The sequence below is a fragment of the Gopherus evgoodei genome, chromosome 10 (genome assembly GCF_007399415.2).
Source record: "Gopherus evgoodei ecotype Sinaloan lineage chromosome 10, rGopEvg1_v1.p, whole genome shotgun sequence".
Taxonomy (NCBI): Eukaryota; Metazoa; Chordata; order Testudines; family Testudinidae; genus Gopherus; species Gopherus evgoodei.
The window spans coordinates 50,283,746-50,294,790 of NC_044331.1; the positions used below are offsets into that span (position 1 = coordinate 50,283,746).

Genomic DNA, 11,045 nt, shown 5'->3' on the forward strand with positions numbered 1-11,045 from the left:
TTTAAAAAAAAAGAAAGAAAGAAAGAAAGAAAAAGAAAGTTTCTAGCCACGATGCTTGCAGAGAAAAGTCTGAAAATGAGACTCAGTTTCACCTGAGGTCTCAAAAACCAGAAGGGAGGGGCTAACATTACTTTTGATGCTAGGATCTGGCAAAACTGTGTCATGCCAGCTTCACATTGAAATGTGATTTACTGGCACAACATGATCTTAAGCATTCCAATATAAACATCATGCCTTCCCAGTGCCCAAATCTGTGAAGTCTCAAACTCTCCAAAATAGCAGCTTCCTGGATACAGGCTTGTAGGCTGTTGGCCTATCTCCCCAGCCCAGGACACACTCACTGCCACACCTAAGTCTCTTTCAGGCCCTTCCTGCAGGGCTCAGTTTATTAACTCAAACACAAAATAGGCAAAACACCAAAACAGAGCAGTTCCTTTGCCCACCCTAGCATAAAGCTCCCAGAGTTTTTCCCCAGCCTCTGCCAAGACTGAGGCCTGGTCTATACTACACGTTTAAACCGAATTTAGCAGAGTTAAACCAATTTAACCCTGCACCCGTCCACACAACGAGGCCCTTTATATCGATATAAAGGGCTCTTTAAACTGGTTTCTGTACTCCTCCCCGATGAGAAAAGTAGCACTGAAATCGGTATTGCCATGTCGGATTAGGGTTACTGTGGCCGCAAATTGATGGTATTGGCCTCCGGGCAGTATCCCACAGTGTACCATTGTGACCGCTCTGGAAAGCAATCTGAACTTGGATGCACTGGCCAGGTAGACAGGAAAAGCCCCGCGAACTTTTGAATTTCATTTCCTGTTTGCCCAGCATGGAGGTCTGATCAGCACGGGTGGCCATGCAGTCCCAAATCCAAAAAGAGCTCCAGCATAGACTGTACGGGAGGTACTGGATCTGATCGCTGTATGGGGAGACAAATCTGTTCTATCAGAGCTCCGTTACAGAAGACAAAATGACAAAGCATTTGAAAAAATCTCCAGGCTATGATAGACAGAGGCCACAGCAGGGACTCAACACAGTGCTGTGTGACAAGCGTAACAGAAAGTCAAAGAATCAAATGGACGCTCAAGGAGGGAGGGAGGGGAGACTGAGGACTCCAGCTATCCCATAGTCCCCGCAGTCTCCAAAAAGCATTTGCATTCTTGGCTGAGCTCCCAATGCCTGTAGGGTCAAAAACATTGTCCGGGGTGGTTCAGGGTATATCTCGTCAATTTACCCCCTCCCCCCTGTGAAAAAAGAGGGAAAAAAATCGATTCTTGCCATTTTTCAATGTCACCATATGTCTACTGCATGCTGCTGGTAGATGCGATGCTGCAGCACTGAACAGCAGCATCCCCTCCCCTTCCTTTCCTGATGGCAGATGGTACAAAATGGTGGAAAACCGTCATCATCCCATGAGTGCTCCTGGCTGGCCTCGGTGAGGTCGGCCAGGGGCGCCTGGGTGAAAATGGGAATAACTCCCTGTCAATCCTGGCAGCCGGTACAAAATGTTTGGTAACCGTCCTCATCATAGCAGCTGGAGCCAGAGCTCCATCAGCCCCCCCCCTTTGTGTCTAAAGAAAAGATTCTTTACTCTCTGGACTATCATAGCAGCGGGAGGCTGCACTCCTCTCCCCCTCACTCTTTAATGTACTGCCTGGACTATCATAGCAGCTGGAGGCTGCCTCTCCCTCATTTTATCTCGCTAAAAAGTCAGTGTTTCTTATTCCTGCATTCTTTATTACTTCATCACACAAATGGGAGGACATTGCAATGGTAGCCCAGGAGGGTTGGGGGAGGAGGGAAGCAATGGGTGGGGTTGTTGCAGGGGCACCCCCTAGAATGGTATGCAGCTCATCATTTCTGCGGGATCTCTGGGGCTCTGACCCACAGCGGCTGTGCTCTCTGGCAGCCCCATATTCTAGGCAGGACTGACTCTGTTTTTAGACAAAACATATAGAAGAGAATGACCCGGGGAGTCATTCCCATTTTTGTCCATGCACCCCCTGCCGACCTCAGCGAGGCCAGCCAGGAGTACCCATGACAGTAGCAGACGGTACAAAATGATTGATAACCATCATCACCAATTTCCAATTGCAAACGGTACAGAATGATTGATAACCATCATTGCCAATTTCCAATTGCAAACAGTGCAAAATGACTGATAACCATCATCTCATCACCAATTTACAATAGCAGACAGTGCAATAGGGATGGTAACCATCTCTGCTACTTTGCAAAGGCAAATGAATGCTGCTGTGTAGCACTGCAGTACCACCTCTGTCAGCAGCATCCAGAACACATACGGTGACAGTGACAAAAGGCAAAACAGGCTCCACGGTTGCCATGCTATGGTGTCTGCCAGGGCAATCCAGGAGAAAAAGGGCACGAAATGATTGTCTGCCGTTGCTTTCACGGAGGAAGGATTGAGTGATGACATTTACCCAGAATCACCCGCGACACTGTTTTTGCACCATCATGCATTGGGATCTCAACCCAGAATTCCAATGGGCAGGGGAGACTGCGGGAACTATGGGATAGCTATGGGATAGCTACCCACAGTGCAACGCTCCAGAAATCGACGCTAGCCTCGGTACATGGACGCACACCACCGAATTAATGTGCTTAGTGTGGCCGCGTGCACTCAACTTTATACAATCTGTTTTACAAAACCGGTTTATGTAAAATAGGAATAATCCCGTAGTGTAAACGTACCCTTAGGGAGCAGGTATCCCACAGTTACAGCTGTCAGCATTTTTTGTGCATAAAGTTTTCCTGCGCCAAAATATGGTTTTATAAACAATGAATTTTTTCACAGGAAAGTGTTGATTCAAACCGAAAACAATCAACCAAAACATTTAGAATGAAAATTGGTCATTAAAAATTTCTTGCAGGGAAATGCAGGATTGTTGTAGCTGTGTCGGTCCCAGGATATTAGAGAGACAAGGTGGGAGAAGTACTCTCTGTGTAAACTCAAAAGTTTGTCTCTCTCACCAACAGAAGGTAGTCCAATAAAAACCTCACCTATCGTCTCTCTCTTGGGGTGAAAATGTTAGTTTTCTAACCAGCTCTGCCTGCTGTGTCCTATGCTGTTAGCACAGCCCACTGCCCTGTGAACCAGCCCGGCTACCTCTGTGCATTCCTCTCAGCTTGTCATGCATGTTGCTACCACAGCAGTTCCCACCCCAGTCATGTTAGCAGGAGTCCCAGTACAAAACCTAGGTCTCTCCTGCATAGTAGGGTGGAATACCACCCCAAGACACTGAACCAGTCTTGTTCTTTCATTTCCTATCAGCATCTCTTGATTTCTTCTTCCCCCATATTGTAGGAACTAAGAGGAGCAGCAAACTGAGAGGGATGCCCTAGCAGCCACATCCACCTGAGCGGAGATCCTCAAAGGTATTAGGCTTCTAACTTCCACTGAAATGAGTGTATCAAGCCCTGCAAAGAGGAAACTCAGGCAGGGACAGCTGTGAGAGAACTTACCCCCTCGCCTGCTTCTTTCCTAGGCCTGTGAGAGCAGTGAGTGCACTACATTCAAACTGTAACTGCTCTGCTACAGCAAGCTGAGCCTACTGATAAGGACAAGCTGCCTGGCTTAACTCTTCAAAGGCTGGACCCAATTGGTGTAACAATGTCTGAATCCCTGAAAAAGCTAGTGGGCCAACTTCAGCCCTAGGGCTTCAGTCTTCCCCTCCCCCAAAAAGGTATGAGTAACTCCCATTGACCTCAAGGGAGCTGCTCTCACTTTGTGGGGGGTGAATAGGGCCACTGGTGTAAGTCTATTAATGATAATGGAGTTATCTCAGGGGCAAATTTGGCCCACTAGCTTTTCCCACGTACTCACACCCCTTCTGCCTCATATACACATAGTCCACCCCCATCCCCACTTCCTCAGACTGGCTAGGATTGGTACATGCATTCAAAAAGTGATCATGTCTTTGGAACCGCAGATCAGGACTCCTTTCTGAAGGCTGGCCTGGCTTAGGGACTGTGGAGAATACACCGGACTTTGGATAACTGGGGAGTAAAGGGAAAAATAGCTAGGTGTTTGGGGGCACCCAAAAGAGCTTATGCTGGGGTTCAGATCTCTAGGGAATGGAAGGATATGGTGTGGGGAACATGTAACTGAGGAGTGGGTGGTAGAACATGTTTTTAGGGAGAATGTGCTGCATTGTGGGGAGAGGGTAAAATGGGCTCAGTCAGGGCCACCAATGCTTAATTTCTGCCAGGGCTTGCCAAGGCTGAGCCCTGGCACCTCTAGGCTTGGCAGTTCAGAGCTCCAGCACCTCTGGCTCTGGCAGTTTAGAGCCCTGGCACCTCTGGGCTTGGCAGTTCAGAGCCCTGCACCTCTGGCCTTCATAGTTGAGAGCCCCAGAACTGTTGGGCTTGACAGTTCAGAGCCCCGGTACTTCTGGGCTTGGCAGTTCAGGGCCCCAGCACCTCTGCTAGCTGCGTCAGTTATGAAAGTAAAAAAAATTGCTTGATCCCTGGCACCTCTTTCATTACAAATTAAGCACTGAGGACTGTCTCCCCTAGATCCAGAACTGTGCAAGGGAGACTCTCCAACACACTTTGGGGGAAACAAGGACACGGGTGTTGCCTCCCCTTTTGCCCCACCCCTCAAGTGGCTTTGGGGAAAAGCTTGCAGAGAGGAGCCAGCCAGAGATTCCAGTTGGTAGGAGCGGAAGCATCCCGAAGCAGGGATCTCAGAGAACTCGCTACAGATCTGAGTGGACTTTCTCTGCCCTGCATGAATGGCTGTTTGCTCCAAACCACCCTCTCCTTCCTGGCCACATCACCTCAGCTTCACTCCCCTGTCCCCTTACCCTCTTCTCTCCCACCTTGTTCCCTCGCCTCCCTTCCCTGCCATATCCCCTCTCCTCTCCCACCTTGTCCCCTCGCCTCCCTTCCCTGCCATATCCCCTCTCCCTTTGCTGTCCTTTCCCTCTAGTGGGTCTCCTCCTATCTAAGCCCACCCAGAAAAAAATCCATGGCACTCCTGGTAAAATGCTGTTTGCTGCCAGCACATTGTTCACTCTGCTGGTGTGTTCTATGTCATCCCCTACCCTGGATCTGTCTTGTTTAGTTATACTGTGAGCTCTTTGGGATAGGGACTGTGTCTGTGCAGGGCCTAGCACAATGGGATGACCCTTAGGCACTGCTGTAATAAACATGATTAACAATAATATGTGGAGGTGGTAAGTGGGGCCATTCATAATCTCTTCTTCCCCATATTATGCCACATAGCTACCTGTCTAGCTCTTTCTGGGCCATCTCCCCATCTTCTTTGATCCTGTCCTGGTACTGGGAGGGGGCCTGGGATCTGATCCAAAGTATGGCAGCTTGGTGGGTACCCTGGCTGTGCAAGAGAGAAAGTCCTCTCCATGGTTCACCTGGGGTGAAAGAGTAACTCCACCATGGCCTGGGTGATGTGGGAGTGAGTGGTGTCTGAACAGCTTACTCCAGCTACAGTGTGTCAGTTACAAAGCCTGGGGAGGGCTGTGAAATGACCATAACCCACACAACCCCCCCTGGGTGGGACACCCTCTTCCTTCCCTCCCACACCACTTCTGCAGCATGTTGCCCTTTGCTGATAAGGTTCGTGTGTGTGCTTCACAGACTCCTGCTCTTGGCTGTCCAAGGTGGCAGGCAATTGTGGCATGACAGAAAGGTGTGGGGCTCAGCCCCAGCTGCGGGGTTTGCAATGCTCACTACCAAGTGTAGGGCACTCAGTGCCAGTTGTGGAATCTGTCTGTGCAACATTCACTACAGGACTATGGGGTAGTCAATGACAGTTGTGCGTGTGTGTGTGATGTGCATTGCAAAAGTGTGAGACACTCAGTCCCCATGGTGCAGTTGTGTATGTGTGTGTTATTGTATGTGTGTGGGATGCTCGCTGCACAAATGTGGGGCGCTCAGTCCTGGTTGTGTGTGCATGTGTATCATGATCACTATAGAAATTTGGTGATCTCAGACAGTAATCTTTTTAGTGTCTTTATTCTGAACTCCTTGCTTTCTGTGAATATTTTTCCAGCCCTGGGATGTGCAGTGTACTCAATGCCCTTGGTACTGTCTAAAACATAAAGGCCAAACAAAACCATCTGACCCACAAATAATCAGTTATCTTTAATGTTTAACTCCATCCTGATGACGGCTATTGTGAACTACACAAAGTGGACAATGCTACTCTGTTTCTGACCTAGACTTGATTCTCAATTCACACCATCTTTCTTGATGCCATAAATGTGAAGACCCAGCCAGTCTGAGATTGGTATGTGTTGATGACAGGTAGCTATACTAGCATCTGGAAGGGAATAGCGTTTACATGCAGGAGGGGTGAGAGGGAATTCTGAATAATAATGACACACCTTACGCTACTGTAGTGGAGGTGACCCAATCCAAATAACTCAGGTAGAATTCTGGGGTCCCAGTTCTTGTCTCTGCCAGCAGATGTCACTGTAAGTCAATCACATGGGGCACTGGATTAACTGAAATAAATAAACTGGAGTAACTGAAATAAATGGTTTCAATGCAGAACTGTTGAGCCCTATCTAGGAGTTGGGTTTGGGCTGCCACTGGCCGCCCAAGGATTATCGGGACTATAAGGGGGCCTCACACGGTATTTAAAAACGTTGACACAATTATCCCCAGAGTCTGCTACTAAAAGCAGCCCAGAGTTGGAACAAGCCACTCCTGCAGGCTTCCGCAGCCCCTTAGACACCAGGCAGATGGGAGACCCGCTTTTGGGGAACAGGTGGACTGCTCGGTGCTGTTCATCTGCCACAATGATGTTGCCTTCTACGTCGGCACAGACCCCAGCTGGGTTGCCAAACTGGTGCCCGTATCTGCAGCCAAGGGAGCCCACCAGCTTATGATTGCTATTGAAGAGCTTGATGTCACCACATTCCTCACTCACAATGAACCCACCATCACGTGCCAAGCAGACGTAGCGGGGTCCACGAAGGTTGGAGACAGAGTGGGTACTCTGTATCTTAAAGGTGTGGTCCAGAACAAAACTGTGGACTTTGCCCTGAGTGTAGTCTGCTACCAGGATCCTTCCTGTGGAGTCCACTCCAATACCCCTGGGAGAATTAACCTTCCCAATTTTGATCCACTCCCCTTTGGAGAATTTGGAGTGATGGTTGAAGATGTGGATGGTCCCATTCATCATGTCGGTTACAGCCACCATCCCTGCCCGAGTCACAGTCACATCTTCTGGCAAAAAGGATTCACTTTCCCTTCCCTGTTCCACGCATGGCAAGGAATGCAAAGTCTGACCTGAGCGAGTGAGGATGTGGACCCAGGGTGCATTCTCACTAGTCACATAGATAGAGCCATCCAGCGAGCAATGGATTCCACTTGGTCCACCATAGCGGCAGCCATTGGGGTTGGGGATCTGCTGAACCAGGTCATTTTGTCGGTAGTGGAGGTGGTTTCTGATGTTGTCCAGGTCATGGCAGATAACTTTGGCCTTCTCTGCCAGCTGGTGGACTTGGTGTTCTGTCACCATGCCCATCCCATAATGGTTGCTCAGAAGTGGGCTTGCCTTCTGGAGTGTAGTGTCTGATTTCACTTGGAGCATGTAAACAGTCTTCAGAAGTTTCTCTTTCTGCCTGGTGGCCTCCAGAGTATAGTCCATGGCTAGTCTCTCTTCCTGTTTTGAAAAAATGATACAATCATTTCAGTCCCCACTGAGCAATGTCATCTGAGGACAGAGTCTGATCACAGATACACTAGTGTAAATCCAAAACAGTTTCATTGACTTCAGTGGACCCATGTATTTAAGACCAGATTCTGGCCTCTTATACAAATATATCTATAAGAAATAAAGACAAACTGGGACAGAGTTACCCTTGCATAACCTCTGCATCCGAGACTCTGGTATTTCCTAAGAAAGAGGGCCACATTCTCAGCTGGTGTAAACTGGCATAGGTGCATTGACATCAGTGAAGATTACACTAGCTGAGGATCTGGTGCAGGGTTTTTATAATTCACAGTGGGGTCAGCGCAGGCTAGCCTATAGGATCACTAGCTCTGCATCTGGTACTCTTTGTGTTAGTGCGCTGGGCCCAGCATCGCTTAATTCATTTTTTTCTGTAACTCCATTTATTGAAGCAACACTCAATATTTGCCTAAACCAGTGGTCCTGAAAACTGTGGGGCTCAGAGGAATGTTCGGGATGATGCATGGTGGAGCCTGGGCCAGCCACCAAGGGGGTTGGGGAGGGAGCGCCACTCAGCCCTGCTCTGTCCCCAGCACAGCCCAGCCCAGCTCCAGCCCCAGCTGCAGCTCCACTCTGCCCTCAGCCCAGCTCCATCAGGCTGCTCCGTCCTCAGCCCAGCTCTGCCCTCATTCCCTCTCCACCCCCAGGCCAGCTCCTCCCCCATCCCCAGTTCTCCCCCAGCTCCACCTTCAGCCCAAGCTCCTCTGCTGAACCAACTGTGCAGTAATGGAAGGGGTTGTGGACAGATTCCATTACTGGTAAGGGGTAGGGGTGCGACAGGAAACGTTTGGGCACCGCTGGCCTTAAAGAATTAGGCAGATTGTTCAGATGTGGGTTTGCATTGTTTGCTCAACACTAGTTTTGTTTTCAGTTTCAGATGTAGTCTGCAGCTTTGCCAAGTGTGGAAAAAAATGGTCTTTAAAGAGTCAGAAGGCATGGAAAAAGCACACAGCATCTGTGCATGACTTATCTGGTGACTTGCACTCTGAAATAAATGTGTATTTATTTAAAAAATCAGACATTCAAAGATATGTAATGCTACTGTAACCAATGCTAACACAATGGGGTTCCATGTCTTCCTCTTGAAAGGTTTATGTCTGCTACTTCTGCCCTTAAACTACTGTAGCTGCTTCTTTAACTAAAGCAGAAGTGCCTCCTAATTTGAAAGCCAGAGGTTCCACATTCAATCCCCACAGACAGTTCTGCCAAGGATGTTGTTACAATTTTATTTGAACTTGATATCAGACATAGGGGTTGGGTTGGGGATTTTCTCTCCTTTACCTCTTCAAAAAACAAGACAATTAGGAAATTAAATGCACAAAACTCAGGAAATTTAAAGATATGGGCCCCAGTCCTACAGTGAGTTCCACACAGGCTGACTCCATTGCAGGATCAGGGCCATGGTTTCCATAGTAACCTAAAGGGCTACATTACACAAACCCACTGCATGACCATTTTAAATAAGAAGAAACCCACGCACTGTGAAGCTGAACTACTAGAGCCAAGTTAACATGCCTAGTTTATCTGAGAGAAGTAGCCTTTTAAAAAGTCCCTGTATTTTCATGAACAGACTCTGATTTCTACATATTTGTACTTTTTCAATGAGAAACCATTTTAGCTGCTAGTGGTTGTTTATGAGCCATTACTTTGGCTAGATCTTGTACTATGTTCTTTGTAGCATGTGATTGGTCATCAGCACATGAAGTTGTCACTGTTTCTTGACTAGATGAGTAAATCTTTCCAAACAAATGCAGGAGGGGAAGGCTTCAGGTTCAAGTATCCATCTCGGTGTGTAATGTCCCTTATTTGCATGCAACCAGCCATTCCCTAAACAGCCATGCAGACAAAAATCCCATTTGTGCCACAGTTTGTGGAAAAGCAAACAAAAACACAGGCACAAATACAGTTAAACCCAGCTGTTCTTTGGATCTGGGTGTTGGGAGTACAGTGCTGCAGCTTTCTTCTCCATCTAATTTCCACTCACTCAAAGCTCAACTACATTGCCAGCACCATGCAGTGACCAGTGCACCTTGGAGCTTGGCCCCCTGGCTTGCACACTGTGCCAGTAGTAACCACCTTTTGGTCAGTAGATCTCAAAGCACTTTACAAAGGAGGTCAGTGGCCAGGGCCACCCAGAGGATTCAGGGGACCTGGGGTCTCTGGTGATGGGTCCTGGAGAGGAAGGGCCCCTTGCCGCTGAAGACCCAGAGCAGAAGCAGCTCCGGGGGCCTGGGCCTTGTGAGAGTTTTCCAGGGCCCTTGGAGCGAGTGAAGGACCCTGAAAAACTCTTGTGGGTGCACCTGTGGGGCCTGGGGCAAATTGCCCCACTTGCCCCCCAGGTGGCCCTGTCAGTGGCATTACCCCCATTTTGGGTGTAAAGGAATAGAGACACAGAGCCTTGTCCTAGTGCATCCAGCAGCAAAGCCAGGATTTCCATCCAGTACTCTAACCAATACACACACCCATAGGTGTACAGCATGGGCTCATACAATACACATCTTTCATAGAATATCAGGGTTGGAAGAGACCTTAGGAGGTTATTTAGTCCAGCCCCCAGACAGATTTTTGCCCTAGATCCCTACATGGCCCCCTCAAGGATTGAGCTCATAACCTCAGGTTTAGCATGCCAATGCTCAAACTATTGAGCTATCCCTTCCTCTCCTGTCTCTGAGATTGTCAGAGTCAGTGGTCATCCCAGTAATAAACATATTGCAACCAGAGCTCTGTTTGTGACATCCAAGCTTGGGCACATATTGAGACAGCAACTTAGGTCAAAGGTTTCCAGCTTGCTTAGCTACACTTGGACAGCTGATTCCATAGCTGGATCCCTTTTCAGAAGCATCAAAATTCAGGCTTAATTTTGAGGCCTAACTATGGATTGAGGTGCCAGTCTGCCGATACGCAGACAGGACAATTTTGGCTTAAACAAAGGCACAAAAGCACAGCCCACGGAAAGCTGAGGAAATACATTGCATATACCTTTGTTCTGCTGTGTGCGTGGAGAGCTTTTCCTCCCACTGGTTTGTTGCTCCTGTGTTGCTTCCCACCTCCCTGCAGCACAGGTCTCGCAGGAAAGGATGAGCTAGGCTGTGAGTTGCTTTTGTTGTTAGCAACCGAGCTGGGCTCGACTCAGCCACTCACTGTGCCTGTGTCAACAAGACTAGGCTGCCAAACCCAAGTAAGGCTGGGCCTTTGGAAGCAGAGCCGACCCACTGGGAAAGGCAATGCAGCACACTAATGGGGGAACCACACCTGCAGGGAGCAGGGCCAGGAGGCAGGGAAGTAAGGATCATCCCATCACTTGCACCTTCCTCTGAGGATCTCA

The 11,045-nt window shown here is 48.6% G+C and overlaps 2 protein-coding genes across 4 annotated transcripts in view; both read right to left on the reverse strand.

Moving 5' to 3' along the window:
- The window catches only part of PIGQ (phosphatidylinositol glycan anchor biosynthesis class Q), a 55,415-nt gene extending 51,712 nt beyond the window's left edge, over positions 1 to 3,703 (reverse strand). Inside the window, exon 1 of one of the 2 annotated variants that reach the window (XM_030577411.1) lies at positions 3,481 to 3,703. The gene's annotated coding sequence lies outside the window, so the exon portion shown is untranslated. The remainder of the gene's footprint in view (positions 1 to 3,480) is intronic. The other variant, XM_030577412.1, reaches the window with a different exon arrangement.
- Positions 3,704 to 4,933: 1,230 nt separating this feature from the next.
- On the reverse strand, positions 4,934 to 10,796 carry NHLRC4 (NHL repeat containing 4). Of its 2 annotated transcripts, XM_030578130.1 has the most exons (3): positions 10,700 to 10,796; positions 6,925 to 7,651; positions 4,934 to 6,453 (listed from the first exon to the last, which is right to left on the reverse strand). In XM_030578130.1, exons 2-3 carry the CDS (start codon positions 7,634 to 7,636, stop codon positions 6,290 to 6,292), a joined length of 876 nt encoding a protein of 291 aa, XP_030433990.1. In that variant the 5' UTR covers positions 7,637 to 7,651; positions 10,700 to 10,796; the 3' UTR covers positions 4,934 to 6,289. The 2 variants fall into 2 exon arrangements, with proteins under 2 accessions (XP_030433990.1, XP_030433988.1); XM_030578128.1 differs by having other exon boundaries at positions 4,934 to 7,651.
- Between the last annotated feature and the right edge of the window lie 249 nt (positions 10,797 to 11,045).

Bases quoted from the DNA above. Each gene is read 5' to 3' on its own strand.
- NHLRC4 (XM_030578128.1), bottom strand. From the start codon at position 7,636: ATGGACTATACTCTGGAGGCCACCAGGCAGAAAGAGAAACTTCTGAAG.